Here is an 18,589-nt window from a genome sequence, read left to right as displayed (position 1 = left end):
TCTACTGGGACAAAAAACACAGGCTACAATTTATTTTTTATTTCTTTGACCAAATATGGAACCAACACACATGTATGCAAAACAGCAAACACACAATTATGCATGTGATGTGGCCTCAGTTCACATCCAGACAGGCTCTAACAGAGAAGGGGGATATAACAGGGCAGAACAGGGGCCAGGAAGTAATCCGTATCAGTGAAAGAGGACCGAGGATCTATAATGGTGTGTGTGTGTGTGTGTGCGCACGCTCCTGGGTGTGGCCTAGAATGACCACCTACAGGGCAAAAAAGGTCCTTGAGAAAGGATGAGAAACATGAAAAAATATTTGCCCTTAAATAAAATAAAAAAGCATTAATCTGTTGGGGCTGTGGTCAAAGCTACCCTCACCAGACCTCCCAGGAGCCTGCTGGAGGTGGTCCGCCATGGCGTTACATTACATTACAGTCATTTAGCAGACGCTTTTATCCAAAGTGACTAACATTAATTGCATTTAACGTAGGAAAAGCCAATATACTACTACTTCCCAGAACTCACAAGTGCATCTTCTTTCTCAAACAAGTGACTAAGAGCATAATCTAGTGCTGAAGGCAAAGTGCAAGAATAGCAATCTAAAATACAATAAGTGCTGAGGAGGGAGGATTGTTCTAGTACTTCTTGAAGAGATGAGTTTTGAGCCTGCGACGAAAGATGTGCAGCGACTCTGCTGTCCTGATGTCAGTGGGCAGTTCGTTCCACCACTGCGGGGCCAGGACCGTGACCGTGTCGATCGACCGCAGGGGCCTCGGAGTGACGGGGCAACCAGTCGCCCCGAGGTAGCAGAGCGTAACGGTCGGGAGGGGGTGTAGGGTTTGACCATATCCTGGAGGTAGGAGGGGGCTGTTCCTTTCATTGCCCTATAGGCTAGCGCCAGAGTTTTTAACTGGATGCGAGCCACTACAGGGAGCCAGTGTAGGGAACGGAGAAGGGAAGTTGTGTGGGAGAACTTGGGGTGGTTGAACACTAGGCGAGCAGCAGCTTTCTGGACAAGATCCAGCGGTTTAATGGTAGACGTCGGGGCCCCAGCGAGGAGGGAGTTGCAGTAGTCCAGGCAGGAGATGACCAGGGCCTGGATGAGCACCTGTGCCGTTTCATCAGTGAGGAAAGGTCGAATCCTCCTGATGTTGTAGAGCATGAATCTGCAGGAGCGTGGCGGATGTGACATGTGCAGAGAATGACAGTTGGTTGTCCAGGGTCTCACCCAGATTCCTCGCAGTCCGAGTCGGGGTCACCACTGTGTCTTCAATGGTGATGGCCACGTCCCGATGCGCGCAGCCCTTCCCCGGGAGGAACAGCAGCTCAGTCTTGTCCAGATTGAGCTTGAGGTGATGTGTTGTCATCCACTCCGAGATGTCAGCCAAACACCCAGCTACAGCGTTGTATATTTCCAGGCTCTTTCGCTGTTGCGTTGGACTTCATAAAGGCCCCTATAATATTAGGGGAATAAAATAATGAAGTATATTATACCATGAAGTGATATGCTTTGACTGTACAACCAGTCATAAATTAAATATTGTTGAATATATATTACCTTCAACTCCAGAGTACAGCAACATTGCTGTGAAGGCCCTTTTTTTCTTCTCGCCCCGCCCCCCTTCATATTGAATTTGGACATACATTTCTTGGTGAAGAGTCTGCAAATTAGAAAATGTAGTGCTACTTAAGCAGAGGAGAGAGAGGAGAGAGAAAGAAGAAAAGAGAGACAGAGACAGAGGAGAGAGAAGAGGAGAGAGACAAGTGTCATACACTACAAAACCACACAGTCAAAGAATAAGGCCCTACTCCCAACAATCCCTGGTGTACATACAAGGCAAACTCCTTGCGCAGTCATCGCCAGTACTGTTTCTTGTGTTTCATGGTGTTCAGGTAGCACCTGACATCAGGTCAGGCAGCAGGGCAGGGGCTCCCACACAGATGACTGCTCAGAGGTGCAGAAATAAAGACAGAGGAAGAGAAATTAAAAAGGATAGGAGTTGTATTTCTCAGATTTTTCTCTGATTTCTCAGATTTTTTGTAACTCTGGGCTTATCCCCGGACACTGGTCCCTTGATTTATGTCTTCATAAAACCTGGTGTCTGCAACTGAAGATGATCTCATGCAGTCAAGTCTAACATGACTGCTCTTCCCTTTCCTCTGAAGACATCAGGATAATTTATTTACGAAAAAGAACATGAATCTCCTTCAAACATTACAATATATCATATACATCAACGTACATGGATGAAAGACAAACAAAACGTGGCATCTGAAATTGAAGATAATCTGCTCTTGTAATTAAAGGAAATATATTCCCATTCCCATGCAACGCAAACACAACAGGAGGAATGTTGTGGAAGCCATGGAATGTTGCAAGTGTATTTTTCAACAGCTTAAACGTATTATCAGCAGACAAAACTGTACAGAAATCACACTGCATGCCAGGACAGATGATATACATTAATGTAGTCACTAAACACGTTATAGAATTAAACATAATCTAAATTGACGATACATGAATTCGGTCGCTAACCGAGTGGTCACTAGCTAAACAGCTCACATTAGCTAACGTAGCGAGCTAGCACTAGCAAACTGTGTCACAAAAATAGCTAAAAGTCAATTAAGAGGATGCAGTTTATGAATACAAAGATCAATATTTACCCCAAAGTAAAGATTTCCCAATTCCTCGCATGTGAAAAGCATCAGAGGGGATCATTGTTGCTCTACACCGGCTGCTTGCGTTCCGCTGTGATGGATGGAAATGTGCGCATGCGCAATGTGCGTGTTCAAACTCTTCATAGTAGGCTACGGCGCTGCATGCATCAAAGTTTACACATCAATATTCTACTTGTGCAAAAATAAAGCATTATCTTGTAGCCTATGGACGTCTCCGGTGCATCTTTTTCATATTTGTTGCTCTGATAATTATCTTGCTTGCCTACAGGACGTCTGGTGCATATTTTTGGTATTTACAGTTTTTAATTCATTGTAATAATGCTTTTATGCTTATTCTAAAATAGGTCTATATGATAGCCATAAATGAGGTAGGTCTATATGATAGCTATATGGCAGCTAAATCACATATTTTGCTGGCTGCTAGCAGACATATTGATATTACGTATGCGTGTAGACCACATTTCGCCGACCAATACCAGTGCAATATGATTTTGGAGAAAAACCTTCACACTAATCAATATAGTCTCTCAGCTACAACTGAACAAATAATCAAAATCTGTGTTTTGTGACACGTTGATGTTGTAACCGCATTTTAGCTGGTTGAAAATATGGCGAAAACAAGTCGACGTTCTGACCGAATATCACCGAGATTTAACCTAGAAATCAATATTGAAAACACGTCTTGTGCTCACTGGGATTACTTAAAGAGTACAATATTGATTTATTTTTGAGAAGTCAGATGTTATAGTTCACCCCACACCGTGGCACCTTTCTGTCTGTCTGTCTGTCTGTTCCCAGTGAGCACAAGACGGGTTTTCAATATTGATTTCTAGATTTAATCTTCTGACCTATTTTTAGACGTTTTTTGAGCCTAGATTATAGACGTCTATTAAACGTTTTATCAACCAGAAAATGCTCACTGGGTTCTTTGAGTAGCCTACCTTTCTTCCTAAAGTGCATTATTTGTGTTTTACTCTGATTAACTGCCATTCTCCATTTATGACACCACTGACCATATGTAACACGCTCTGTAAATCAGATTCAGTCTCTGCTAATAAAAATATCCATTGTCAGATATCATCATCCTTCTCGTGCACACAAATAACCTACCTACATGATTTTCATCCTCTCTTTCTCTTTCTCTCTCTCTCTCTCTCTCTCTCTCTCTCTTTCTCTCTCTCACACACACACACACAAACACACACACACAGAGAGAGAGAGAGAGAGAGAGAGAGAGAGAGAGAGAGAGAGAGAGAGAGAGAGAGAGAGAGAGAGAGAGAGAGAGAGAGAGAGAGAGAGAGAGAGAGAGAGAGAGAGAAGCCCCCTGACTGCAGTATGTAGACGGTTTGGTCTGAATTGTGTGTCGTATCAACTCGCTGAAATTGCTTACGTCTGACATCAGTGGATGCATTTCCACCCGACTCCTTATATTCCTCGACCGACCGCTGGGGCTCTGTTTTCACCGAGAGGAGGAGGATAGAACCACGCCGTTATTAGCCGTCTGTGGGACTTCTGATCGACAGGCTTCACTTTAAACGACGTCGCATTTTTTTTGTGGAGACAGTTTTGTACATTATCTTGACATTCAACTCAAAAACCGCAGGGCCCTGACGCGTTGGATCCCAAATGACTTGGTTGGATCGCTACATCCACGATGGAACATTAGCCACACACTCCTATTTACACTATTGAAGTAGATCGGGTCCATTAATGCATTTGTGCTTTAACGTGGTCATCATCCGAGGCAGAATTCGTGTTTCTTGCCGTGGATCTCTCAGTGAGAGAGAGGAGTCTGGCTCTGAAGCCACGGGTTTTGCATGCTCCTAGCATCAAGCAGGTTTACACGATGAGCACAGACAGACCCAAAAGGAACATCATTAAAAAGAAATATGTAAGTAGTCCTTTGGTTTCTTATAGTATTAAACACGTAATCTACATTTGATTCTATAACTAAAGTCTGCTTCACCAGTGGGTAATGTTTACAATAGGCCATCACTGGTCAAACTGTACATTGCGTACAGGAACGTAGGTTTAGGGCACAGCCTCTGAATTTCTGCCGCCCGTGTTTTGTGATGAGATCCCCTGACACTTTATCGCAATAGTTCAGATTCTTTATCGTGTGTGTGTGTTTGTGTGTGTGTGTTTGTGTGTGTGTGTTTGTGTGCGTATGTGGTAAATCATGTGCAGGATGACAGTGAGGGGATTCCATGGTGTGAGGAGCGGGTGGTTCGTAAGGTTCTCTTCTTGTCTCTGAGGGAGTTCAGAAGCGGACAGAGGAACCCCAACACTGCCGCAGCCCCAGGGGGTGAGCAGCCGCATAGTTGACCATGTTTATGTTCACATTTAAAACAATAATACCACAGTTTACAGTGCGGTTTATTTGGACCAAGAAGTCAAGCTCCATTGGTTCATTTGAGGGTCTATAGGCTAGGTGCTCTTCTACTGTACGTCTATACACACATAGGTCACTGGTTTCCAATGTTATGCTATGTTCTAGTGGTGTTATTGATGCTAAGATGCCCACAGCTAATGACAAGGCTAGTTGAGCCTCAATATCAGTCTTTCTGAATATTGTTTATCACTATTATGACACTGTAATAGAGGTGATTATTAATGTTATGAAGCTGTGATAGAGGCGCTTCTTGCCTGTCCTTCCTGACCAGCAGGCACGTCCACTAAACGTCATTGTCACCGGTCAACGTCAAACGGAGGTCTGACTGTGAAGCACTCACAGCGCTCGTCTCAAAACCAGCATGGCCGCAGGGAGACCTCAGAGGACAACTTAGACAGAAAGAGGTGTGTGTCTTTGTGTTTGTGTTAGAGAGAGAGAGAGAGAGAGAGAGAGAGAGAGAGGGAGGTAGAGTGATACGACAGGTGGTGTTGGGTTGGTGAGAGGGCACACTGTGTCCGACTGCTGCCCACCGGCTGCCCTCCTTGGCATCCCTTTTGTATCAGAGCCAATCACACACACACACACACACACACACACACACACACACACACAGTAATACAAACACGCACACATTCAGATTTTCTTCTTTTTGCCAGCCCAATTGGTCATAGTCTGACAGCTGTTGAAGTGAACGTGTGCAATATTGTTGCAGAGAGCTCTGTGTGTTTGTAGCTGGAGGAGGGGTGTCTCTGCCCCTCCCCTCTCGGCTTGTCTGTAACCTCATCGCCACAGCCGACCATGTGCAAACTGTCCATGTCCCTCTCTGTCCCTCGTCTGTCCCTCGTCTGTCTGTCTGTCTGTCTGTGTTGTGCCTCTGCAGGCCGCGGCTGCAGGCTCAGAGGAAGTTTGCCCAGTCTCAGCCCAGCTCTCCTAGCTCCACCCCCTTGAAGACCACGCCCCCAGACCCCGTCACCGTCGCCCCATCCAATTACAGGCCTCCCAAGACTGAGGACTTCCTCTCCTACCTTTGCTTACGAGGTCAGTCTGAGTCCCTCTTAGGCCCTGGCTACACACAGGCAAACACACACACACACACACACACACACACACGTTCATTAAAAGATACCTGCATCTTACTCCTCACAGGCACAGTCGCGTTGCCTGGCAACATGGCGCACTTAGGGAGTGTACAGGATGATGCTGATCTTCAGGAGGATGGGGAAAAGGAAGAGATGGTTCCTCAGGACGGAACCGCTGTCAGTCAGGACGTTGCTTCCTGTCTGGCCACCAATCAGAGAGGCAAACATCTGGCGAAGAAGATGTCCAATTGTACAGGTACCCCCGCTAACCTTCACTACACCGGACAGGACACATTGGGCCTCATTCACCAACGAAGTTAAGAAGTTTTTAAGAAGCATTTCTTCTTAAACTATACTTACGCCGTTTCTAAGAAAATTCTGGCATTCACTAATGGTTTCTCATCTGGGATTTGTTCTCAGCTAAGAACAGAATATACGAACACTGAAAAGCAGATGCAAGTAGGCCATTTGAGTGCGGAAATGTAGACTATGCAAAATTGGTGATGCGGTTACCTCAATTCTACAGTTGGATGATATATGATTGAAATACAATTATATTTGCATAATTCCCAATAACGTGTCCTACTAATAGGCTAACCATAATTTCCATTGTAAACGTGTGCGTCAGAATATCTGATATGTCATAGTTTAAATCATTTCGCTCCGAATTGCTTGTTATTCGTGTTGATCTTGAAGATGTAGATAAAATATTTAGATTGTGTGTTAATAATTTGTGATTTTGGTGTAAATTAATGAGTGTTGTGTTTTGTATTAATTCTTTGACCGTTCTGCAAAAGCACCGTGAGATTTCGCTGTATAGGCCTACATATAATAGCCTACCAACAAATCCATGACCATTTCATCATTTGGTGATTGCGGTCACCTCAATTCTACAGTTGGATGTGTGTTAGTGCGCTAGACGGAGAGGCTGCTGTGGAGAGGGGGTGGTCCGTGTCCCTGGTGTCTGTATCCATATCGCCAGCGGCGCGCACACCCAACAGTGCTGTTGTCCCTATTATGGCACCAACGCGCTGGTCGAACTCAGTCAACGGTGGGCACGCCGGCCCCCCTCCAGTGGCCTGCATATCTCTCCTCAAGATTAAACATTCACGATTACTTTATTTTATATATGCAGCCTAATGTCCAGTCACAGTGAAATGTTGCTGCCGGCTCCAAGGTTATGGTCATTACAGATGAAACTCTGAATACTCAATTTACAAATGACACAATAACCATTTCTATACAGTATGTAGATAAGATCAGATAAGTAGGGTACCTCTTTTGTCAACTGCTAGCGTTGACAGCTGTGTAGGCTATATAGCCTACATTTTTGTAGATGTAGGCTTGTATATTGTATTCTATCACGTTGACATTTTGCACTGTTCTGCCTCGCTATGTTTATGCACCAAGGCAAATTCCTCGTAGTAGGAGGCCTACTTGGCTGAATTAAAATCAGATTTTGATTGCCTACGCTGGATTCGAAATACAGTCCTCTGATTTGCTAACGCACCTGACACAACCCCACCTTAACCATTATGCTATCGAAAAGCTGGAGTGTCGTGTGCGCGAATGACTGGTATTCATTCAGATAAGTGACATCTGCGCACGACCCTGTAGTTGCATATCCTTATATGGGGCTGGCGGGGAGTTTACCCATGCTAATTCATGTGAGGGGCCACGAGCTTTGAACTTGAGAAACCATGAGATTCGCAGGCAGGCGAGAACTCTACCAGCGGTTTACGAACACGTCGTGAATCAGACGGGAGCTTTCCTTAGAAACGTTCTTAGGAAGAAATTTAAGAACAGAACTTAAGAAGATATTGGTGAATGAGGCCCACTGTTCTGAATAGATGTGCCAATGCTCAGAAAAGATGAGTTAAGATACACAGAGGATACACATACATAGAAAGGTCTACTTTCCATTGTCAGATGTCATCATCCTTCTCATGCACACAAATAACCTCTCTCTCTCTCTCTCTCTTACTCACACACACACACACACAGACGCGCGCGCACGCACGCACACACACACACACACACTAGCGCACATGGAAAGATGGTTGTGGGTTTGCGTACGTACTGAACGCATCGTACGTGCTGTGTTGTGCTCCAGTGCTTCCCAGCCATGGCCGCTGTCTGAGGGGGCGGGCGGCGGGTGTGACCCGCCGGCCAGGAGAGGCTGTCCAGGGGCCGGAGAGGAGAGAGAGACCCCCCACCTCTACAACCACAGACCCAACCAGACTCTCAGCCAGGGCCTCGACCCCAAACCAGCTGCGCTACCGCTGCCCCAGGGTCCCCCAGCGGCTGCCTCTGGTACGGCCCTGACCCCCGACCTCGTCTGAATGTTGACAGATGGTCTATGACACTTTCCACAGTGATGGATATGAGGAAGGATTAGGAGCTAAAACTCCATGACACCAGTCAGAGACTTTTGACTGATACAGATTTACGACAGTTGTGTGTTTGTCCGATACAGGTTTCCATGGCGACTGGGCTCTCAGGGATCTCGTCATCGACTCAGCGTGCTGCCTGTGCCAAACGGACTCCGCCCCTCCGCCTTCTCCCTCCCAGAGCTGCCAGGTCTTCAGCCCCTCCCCCCAGGCCACCGGCCCCTCCCTCCTCCAGGTCATTAGCTCCTCCCTCCAGGCCACCGGCCCCACCCTCCTCCAGGTCATTAGCCCCACCCTCCTCCAGGTCATTAGCCCCACCCTCCTCCAGGTCATTAGCCCCACCCTCCTCCAGGTCATTAGCCCCTCCCACCTCCAGGTCATTAGCCCCACCCTCCTCCAGGTCATTAGCCCCTCCCTCCTCCAGGTCATTAGCCCCTCCCTCCTCCAGGTCTTTAGCCCCACCCAACAGGACCCCTGCTCTGCACTCCAGGAGTTCTACCAGCCGTCCCAAAACCAGGCGGGGCAAAAAGACCAGGCTCTCGTTTCGCAGGAGACATTCCAACTCCCGCCACCCGAAACCCCACTCTCGCCGCTCCAACCACCGCCACCCCTCGCGCCGCCGGCCCAAGTCCAGCCCACGCCGCGCTCCCCACACAGGCTCCCGCCATCGCCCTGCACACACCCACTCAGGAAAAACCCTAAATTGCACTTCAAAGCCGTCCAAACCAGCGGCCGCGCCCTGCCAGGTAGCCAGGGGGCAGCAGAACAGGAAGCCGTGTTCGCCGCAGGGCGAGCCGAGGAGCGCCGGGGGTCTGAGACAGTCCCGGAGGAGGCGGGGCCTCCCAGCAGAGACAGACTCTGCCCCTGAGGTCATGGAGGTCAGGCTGCAGGTCAGCGGTCCACGGACGCGCAGCAGGACGCTCAGCCACATGGGAAAGGCTGGTCAGGAGGGGGCGGTAACCGGTCGCCATGTCGGGAAGGTCCCATCCAAACCTGCTCCAGGACTAAGACAAGCCCAGCGACCTGCCAGCGAGGTGTCGGCGCTGACCCGACAAGCACAGGCCAGCCAAGGATGAACCAGCTCCTTAGACTCGGTTTGCACTAACATGAAAATTGATTTATATTGTTTTGACTACTGTTAATTGTAAAGATACCGTGTCACATTATATATTCCACATATTTCCTGTCATATGAATCATAATGTATTATGAGACTCAACAAGCCTATACCCTTGGTGCTAAACTTCTCAGTCTCCCATTTCTGCCTGTATTGTTGTCTGTAGACCACAGATAAAGCCAGACATTCACTTATTGTGCTTAAGTGACTCTTTTGTGTTGTGTGACTAAGTCTTGAGGAAGATAAGGAGATGAGGAGGTGAGACATTCCCTTCTCGGTCTGATTTGTGGAGGTCTGTTGAGTATGTCCCACTCACTTCTGGTGCTAATATGTTTTCTAACAAAAAAAAATCTGTAATTATAGTAAAAATCTGTGTTGTCAGTATGAACTGTAGGTTTGAAATGGTACCACACCTCACTATAGGCAGCTGAATACAGTGGTTGAAACCCAGGTAAAACTAAAGCCTGATTGTAGGAAACCCAGGTAAGACTAAAGCAGGTGACTCCAGAACTAGCTAATCCTGGTTACAACAAACACGCTGTTTTCAGCAGCCATATTGCTCCTAAACACTGGCAATGAAATGTGTGGCATGTTCTAGCCTTAATGTTCATCACGGTGCTGTCGTCCCTGATTGGTCAGGATGACTCACAGGTAGTTGTTTCATTGGCTCTGACTTTATTTGCCACTTCCATGATGGCCAATGACTGTTCTCAATAAAAACCTTTCAAGAAATCTCTTTTCCACAACAGTCTTTCTTCCTCAGAACACATACAATGCAGTAGCTTTGCAATAGTCTTATAATAACATTATAGTATTGATACAGTTGGCACCCTAACTCTAAGCCCACAACTGTGAAATACTTAACCTACTTTATTAGCATTTTGATATCAATGTCTGAGAGGAAGAGGAGTCTCCATGGAACACTGTGGATTGTAGAAAAACAACTCTTGATTTGTTGTGAGGTGAGAAATCATAAGCGCTCATAAACACTGATTGCCGTTTCAGTCACATCTCCGCTCAGAACCAAATCTATACTGTAGTAGTCAGTCTGGGGCTGGGCTCCTCCTGGCCCCCGGAGGCTGGTCTAGGGGGGTCGGTGGGGCCCGTTGATATCCCTTGGCAAGGGTCCAGGGGAGGAAGGTAGGCGTTACCCTGGGGGCAGTTCAGCAGCAGTCTCCGAGGCCTGCGAGTCGCTGTCAGAGCTCTCGCAGGTTTTCATTGGCTCGGGCAGTACCACCAGTGCAGAGTCTAACTGGACCTCCTCCTCATCTGATTGGACCAGCGGCCCATCTCCAATCCCCTCATTGGTTTCCTCCTCAAGGCTCCGCCCCTCTGATTCCTGGCTGGCTGGTTCGGTGTGGAGGGAGGAGCCAAGTCGCTCCCTCTGGCTGGATCCCCATATGGACAAGTCAGATGACCAGGACTCAAGATCTGGACCTGGTGGGGGAGAAACAGAACACTCAGAGTCCAGTCCTGGGGGAACAGAACACTCAGAGTCCAGTCCTGGGGGAACAGAACACTCAGAGTCCAGTCCTGGGGGAACAGAACACTCAGAGTCCAGTCCTGGGGGAACAGAACAGAACTATAAACAGAACTACAAACCGTGTTGCAGACAGAGCTTATAAGGAAGTACTGTGGCAGTAAAACAGGCCTGACCTGAGGTGAGGGAGGAGGCGGTGCTGATGATGTCATCTGCAGAGTTGAGGAAGACGTCCAGAGCTTCCTGGTCCGACACGACTGCTAGCTCCACCTCCTCCAGAGCCTCAACACTCACCTCCACAGGTGACGGGCTGCCTGCTGGCTCTGACATACACACGCACACGCAAACACACACACGCACACACACACGCACGCACGCACGCACGCACACACGCACGCACGCACGCACACACACACGCACACACACACACACGCACGCACGCACACACACACGCACACACACACGCACGCACGCACGCACGCACACACACAGGAAAGAGGATTTAGATGAGAGACGAGACGAGGACCCCATCAGTGAGTGACCCTATAGAGTAGGGGGCGGGGGTCAGCGTCTCACCTCCGTCAGTGAGCTGCAGGTAGCCTGACGACAGGTACTTCTCCATGTCCTGCTGGAACGCCTCCTCAAAGAACTTCTGTCTCTCCCTCAGCTTCTGCTGCTGGGCGTGCTCCATCTCCAGCACCTTCTGGGCATGCTCAGAGTCCAGCTCCGCTGGGGGGGGAGGGGGGGGGGGGGGGGGGGTAGAGGATACAGTTAGATATGAGAAAACAGACACCCACAACAAGTGCGGTATAATTCAACCAATAGTCTGCATGCGCCGAGATGCACTGCTATTGGCCAAACCAAAACAGAAGGAACATGGCTGACTCCTGTGACAGCTAAAGGGTTATAAAGGGGCAGCTTACCTTTCAGTGCCTCCAGCTCTTTCCTACAAGAGACCACAGGACAGAGGAAGGTTAGGGCTTCCTAACCCTAACGACTTCTAACTGGTGATTTACAGTTAATTATGAGCCAATGTACCGTTTCAAATACAGGCAAGTGACCATACAGAACACTGTGAAATACGAGCACTACACAAATGTGATATGTCAATCTAGGTCATTCCATATCTAAGTCTATGTGACCATCTAGAGAGACGGCCCTGCGTGACCTACATCTCATGCCTCCAGGCTGCGTTCATGGTCATGAGATGGTAGTCCTAGATCATAGCTGACAGGAGAAGAGAGAGACACACACTGAAGGATTTGTTCTAGTTGACCTACATCTACCTCTTCTTCTAGCGAGAGACACATTGAAAAATGGGTTCTAGTTGACCTAGATCTACCTTTTCTTCTAGCGAGAGACACACACTGAAGGATTTGTTCTGTTTGACCTAGATCTACCTCTTCTTCTAGCGAGAGACACACACTGAAGGATTTGTTCTAGTTGACCTACATCTACCTCTTCTTCTAGCGGGAGACACATTGAAAAATGTGTTCTAGTTGACCTAGATCTACCTCTTCTTCTAGCGAGAGACACACACTGAAGGATAAGTTCTAGTTGACCTAGATCTACCTTTTCTTCTAGCGAGAGACACATTGAAAAATGTGTTCTAGTTGACCTAGATCTACCTTTTCTTCTAGCGAGAGACACACACTGAAGGATTTGTTCTGTTTGACCTAGATCTACCTTTTCTTCTAGCGAGAGACACACACTGAAGGATTTGTTCTGTTTGACCTAGATCTACCTCTTCTTCTAGCGAGAGACACACACTGAAGGATAAGTTCTAGTTGACCTAGATCTACCCCTTCTTCTAGCGAGAGACACACACTGAAGGATTTGTTCTATTTGACCTAGATCTACCTCTTCTTCTTCTTGTAGTTCTCCAGCTGCATGCAGTGGTGCTGCTTGAAGCGCTGCTGCTCACACTGGGCACACAGGTTCTCCAGGTACAGCAGCCGACTCTCCATCTCCTCAAAGTCCCCCTCCATGTGGGCTGACGGACACACACACGCGCACATACACACACACGCACACGCACACATACACACGCGCACACACACACATACACACGCGCACACACACACACAGTGAAGCCAGGTCCCTGCAGTGCATAATACATCTACTCTTACGAATAATCTAATCTTACAATAAGCCACTTTGGATAAAAGCATCTTAAGTGCTAAGTTGTCTGTGTCCCTGTGAAGCTGCTTTGATAGTCAATTCTATTGTGAGAGTTAGGGTGTTTTCACACATGTAAGTGCGCATCAATGATGATTAAAGTGAAATTTCATTTTTTCAGCTAGTACGCTTGGTTTCACATATGCTATTTTCAGCGCGGTCCAGAAGTCGTCCTAACTAGTGGAGTGTCATGTTTCCATGATGACGGATGTGAACAGCGGAGCATGACGGGGCCATTTTAGATCAAACATGTTGCGTACACAAGGAAGTCGCGCCGCTCCGAGGACGGGCGCTTTCACACAACAACTGGAGCGCACAAGAATTCGGTTAGCCGCTCCGAAACCACCCCTTCAGGAGGGTCTCAGAGCGGCTGTTTTAGTGCACATGTGTGCGATTGTTGTGTTCACATAGGCCCAAACCAAGCGCAGTCAGGCCCAAAGCTCGTTTGGTGCGCACTAAACTATGTATATGTGAAAGCACCCTTAGTTTCTGCCTGAGATAGACTAATTGCCCTGGTGACTGCCCTGAGGGAGTGGCCTACTCTCCTGGCAAAGGATTAGCAGTCAGCGGCAACAGGCACTGCTGCCCTAGAAGGCGACAGCCCCCTCCGACGCGCGACCGAAGGCTAGGGCGACCAAAGGCACCGGACGACTTATTCAAGAGCGACTTTACCAGGAAAGACTGTCAGGAAAGTAGTACGTCTACATTTACTTCTGTACCTGTTCACTATGTGCTTGCATCCTATTCCTGTTGCGTCCCCTCTCCAGGGGTCACGTAGACATTGGGTCACCCCCAGACTCCGTAACCCCTCTGACCTCATCTATCCTACTGTCTCAACTCATAGAGGGCAAGTGGTGACAGGGGGACTTTGGAATTGCCCGTCGGCGGTGCCCAAAGCTGAGTTAATCTCAGGCTATGCGTACTCGCTCTTCCTCAGCTTCCTTGCTCTCACCGAGACATGGATCACACCAGAGAACACTGTCACACCCGCAGCCCTGTCAGATGAGTTCTCCCACACTCCCAGAGCTGTGAGGCGAGGTGGTGGTACTGGCATGCTCATTTCCCCCAAATGGAAATACTCTCTCTCTATTCCACAGTTTTCCCCGCCCTCTTTTGAATTCCATGCTGTCTCTGTCACGTAACCAATCAAGCTCAACATTGCTGTTGTGTATCGCCCACCAGGCCCTCTTGGTGAGTTCCTGGAGGAGCTTGATACCCTATTTTCGCACTTCCCTGATGATGGGTCCGCACTCATCCTTCTCTGCGATTTCAACATCCAGAGTGAGAAATTGGAACCTCTTCTCTCTTTCCTCTCCTCCTTCGATCTTCACATCTCTTCTTCTCCTCCTACTCACAAAGCCGGCAACCAGCTGGATCTCATCTTCACTAGACACTGTTCCAACCCCAACCTCTCTGTCACTCCCCTCCATCTCTCCCCCCCTGTAATTCCTCCTCCTACCGACATGGTTACTACCCGTAGCCACCTCCGCTCGCTCTCCCCTACTGACCTTTCTTCTGCCGTTACCTCTGCCCTCCCCGCCCCTGAATCCTTCTCTCTCCTACCCTCTGATACTGCCACTGATCTTCTCCTCTCTACTCTTTCCTCTTCTCTGGACAATCTCTGTCCCCTCATCTCCAACTCCACCTGCCCCATGGCTGTCGGACTGAGAATAGCTGAGTGTAAATGGAGGAAAGGCAGACTCCCAGAGGACCTTCTTAATTTCCAATCTCTTCTTTCCACATTCTCGTCCTCCCTGTCTTCTGCTAAAGCTGCTTTCTTCAGCTCTAAAATCCTAACCTCTGCTTCCAATCCTAAAAAACTCTTTGAAACCTTCTCTTCACTACTCCAGCCCCCAACTCCTACTCCCAACTCCTCCCTTCTCCCTGACGATTTTGCCAACTTCTTTGACAAGAAAGTTAACGATATCAGATCCTCTTTACCCCATCCCCCGGTCAACGCTCCGTGCACCAACCTCACCTCCCCACCCCCACCCTATCATCCCTCTCCGCCCCCCCCCCCCTCCTCTCCACGCCCCACCATATCCCAGTTTTCTCCCCTCCCCCCCCCCCAACGAGGTCCTCAACCTTGTAACATCTAACCGCCCCTCCACGTGCTCCCTAGAACCTGTTGTCTCGACTCTCCTTCAGTCTGTTGCACCCAAACTCCTTCCCTTCCTAACCCACCTCATCAACGCATCTCTTGTATCAGGATGCTTTCCCTCCGCTTTCAAGACTGTCAGAGTCACCCCCCTCGTGAACAAACCATCTCTTGACCCCTCTTATGTCAAAAACTACAGACTGGTTTCCCTTCTATCTTTTCTATCTAAAACACTTGAACATGCTATCTTTAACCAACTGTCTTCATACCTCCACCAGAAGTACAGGTACTCATCCAGGCCCTGGTCAGCTCCCGCCTGGACTACTGCAACTCCCTCCTTGTGGGGGCCCCGGCGTCTACCATTAAACCTCTGGAACTTGTCCAGAAAACTGCTGTTCAACCACCCCAAGTTCTCCCACACAACTTCCCTTCTCCGTTCCCTACACTGGCTCCCTATAGTGGCTCACATCCAGTTTAAAACTCTAGCGCTAGCCTACAGGGCAATGAAAGGAACAGCCCCCTCCTACTTCCAGGATATGGTCAAACCCTACACCCTCTCCCGACCGCTATGCTCTGCTGCCTCGGGGCGACTGGTTGCCCCGTCACTCCGAGGCCCCTGCGGTCGATCAACGCGGTCACGGCTCTTCTCTGTCCTGGCCCCGCAGTGGTGGAACAAACTGCCCACTGATGTCAGGACAGCAGAGTCGCTGCCCATCTTTCGTCGCATTGTGATTTATATTGGACTGGCCAATCATTCATTTAGACCTAGGTTATTACTGTAGGTATTTGTAGTGCAGTAAAAGGAGACTTAAGACTGATACAGCGCAGGGAAGAAGGCTGTGCGCCTGGCTATGCGCCAGCGATCACCTGCATTTCCGGAATATCACAACACAAAACTGCTTTTACAATGTTCTTGTATTAACCAAGATATCCGCTGGAATGGTTTTTTCTTCCAGTAGACATATTGAGCTCTAACTTCCGCGACAATACTAGAAAAATAGCAATAGCAAGAAAAATAGGTGTCTTTTATTGTGCTGCCTGCGAGTTTGAAGTTTGACAGCTGTCCCGACTCCCGCGGCCTCCCCTCTGCCTATTCATATAACCACAAAAAAGGATGAACGAATCATCAAATCTGGTTTGGTTTGAACAAGCAAATCTGAGTCGGGTAACCCGTTGCCGAGACCTCCTGATGTCTTGCTGGCCCCTAGTGGCCAAACAGCATCACAGCACCCTCTAGGCTCCACACACTGTAAACATAATTTGGTACGATAAGGGTGACCTACTGATACTGGTCAAAAGCTATTCTATATATATATATATATATATATATATATATATATATATATATATATATATATACACACACACCATCCTCCTCTGGACTAACCCAACCATACACTGTGGAGAGACTGACCGATGCGTGAGGTGATGGTCTCCAGGTCGGAAAGGAAAACTGGGATCTGCTGGAGTTGCTCCTCCAGCTCCACCAGGGCAGCTCTCCTCCTCTCCCAGTGAGCCGACAGCATCACCACCTCCCCATCCACACTCTGGAGAGAGGGAGGAGAGGAGGGGAGGAGAGGAGAGCGAGGAGAGATTAGACTGAGGGGTGGATGGATTGTTCGATGACTGGCCAAGTCTGAATCCATACCTCTCCAGCTTTAGCGCAGTCTTTGGCTCTTCTATGGAGAGTCACCCAGGTGTCTTCATACCTGAGGAAAAAAATCAACCAATTAAGGTTGCTTGTTGTTTCCCTGGACCGCTGTGTCCCAACTTGTCTACCGTGTGAGCAGACCACCTACCTACTGAGCAGCTCCACACCACCAGGGAACTGAGGAAGGTGTTCCTCATACCTGAAGCATGACAGAGAACACACAGAATATACCATGACGTCACAAACACACGCAAACCCTACCCTGTTGTCACAGCTGAGCTGACTATGAGGTGAATCTTGGAGCTAGCTGTTGTTTTATTTATGTTATGACAGTGGATCATCTGTTCCCACCTTGGTCTCCTCTTCACTTTGGAGTCTTTGGATTTTTCTCCCAGTGTCTTGAAGCTGAGGAGTAGTGACGGCAAAAACAGTATCAGAAAAGAGGGACAGCAGGCAGTGCACGGCTAACAGAACTCAAAGTTAACTATCCAATGTTATCTACAGAAGGTTGCATGGGAGTGACAATCATAGAGGTGTAGAATAACATTTCATAACAACACAATACATAAACACTGATATTCTGGTGCCTTAAAGCAAAGCCTATTCATGCAACGTCACTTATTTCCCCAGCCAACCAGCCAGCCACCCAATGTAACGTCTTGCTGAGGAATGTGCCTCTTGCAGAAATCACATGATAGTCAGCTGCATGTGATTAAGCTAGCATGGTTAGCTTTGGCTCAAATATAAGCACCAAAATATAGCGGAAATATTTCGTTCCTTACTGCTGCACACTAACATTAGCCAAGCTGACACGAGTTTATCCCCCCCCCCCCCACTCAAACATAATTGGTTCTTCCTTTTAGCTATCAAGCATTGGGTAACTTTGATTCATGTCACTCGATGCGCCGGTTGAGTGGAACTTGAACAACTGCAAGTCATGTAACATAGACCTCGCTCTTCTGTTGCGCATAAACCACAAATCGAACAAACCTAATATTAGCAGTTTGGCTGTTCGCTCGCTAGCTTGTAAGCTAATGCTGTCATATGGACCTAAGAAAGAGGATAACCAGCTAGTTATGATCGTTTCGTTCTCTGATAATAGCTCGATTAGTTACGATGTAATGTCAGGCTTGAAATACAAACCCAGTTGTGAAATCCTGCTGCACCGTCTGCAACCTTTCTCTGAAATTCTCAAACATCTCCTTCCTGCTTTCCTTCCACACTCAGGACTGGACACAGTGAAAACAATATTGTATGTCGTTGCATTAGCAATCTGAATCCAGTTGGTCTTCAATGTTGTTGTCAATATGCGATCTTCGTTGTTTGTTCTTGGTAGCTACCTCAGCTTAAGTTTGATGATACGCGAGACAGATGATAAGATAGGATAGTATGTTCTAGTTGTGGTTTTTGCTGCTGTTTGGCTGCTCAGCTGTCATCACATGCAGTCAATCACATCACGCGATACTACCGTCTGTCATCCGCCAGAGGGAACCCTCCGCGTCCGAGAGTTCAGTAGG

At 48.1% G+C, this 18,589-nt stretch overlaps 1 protein-coding gene across 1 annotated transcript; it reads right to left on the bottom strand.

Annotated features, from left to right (window-relative positions):
- Nucleotides 1-10,238: 10,238 nt before the first annotated feature.
- Nucleotides 10,239-18,498, bottom strand: dtnbp1a (dystrobrevin binding protein 1a). The gene is made up of 10 exons (XM_084443781.1): nt 18,216-18,498; nt 17,424-17,477; nt 17,221-17,271; nt 17,070-17,130; nt 16,836-16,968; nt 13,006-13,138; nt 12,069-12,091; nt 11,722-11,874; nt 11,322-11,468; nt 10,239-11,102 (listed from the first exon to the last, which is right to left on the bottom strand). The coding sequence occupies exons 1-10, from the start codon at nt 18,269-18,271 to the stop codon at nt 10,813-10,815; spliced, it is 1,101 nt and encodes a 366-aa protein (XP_084299907.1). The 5' UTR covers nt 18,272-18,498; the 3' UTR covers nt 10,239-10,812.
- Nucleotides 18,499-18,589: the final 91 nt, after the last annotated feature.

This window comes from Borostomias antarcticus (genome assembly GCF_949987555.1).
Source record: "Borostomias antarcticus genome assembly, chromosome: 10".
Lineage (NCBI taxonomy): Eukaryota > Metazoa > Chordata > Actinopteri > Stomiiformes > Stomiidae > Borostomias > Borostomias antarcticus.
The sequence above is the reverse complement of the archived record's forward strand: the minus strand, read 5'-3'. Positions and strand labels throughout refer to the sequence as shown.

Coding starts and splice junctions, on each gene's coding strand:
- dtnbp1a (XM_084443781.1), bottom strand. CDS start 18,271: ATGTTTGAGAATTTCAGAGAAAGGTTGCAGACGGTGCAGCAGGATTTC. Junction 11,875..12,068: donor AGAGCTGGAGGCACTGAAAG/GTAAGCTGCCCC, acceptor CTCCCCCCCCAG/CGGAGCTGGACTCTGAGCAT. Junction 11,103..11,321: donor CGCCTCCTCCCTCACCTCAG/GTCAGGCCTGTT, acceptor CTCCCCCACCAG/GTCCAGATCTTGAGTCCTGG.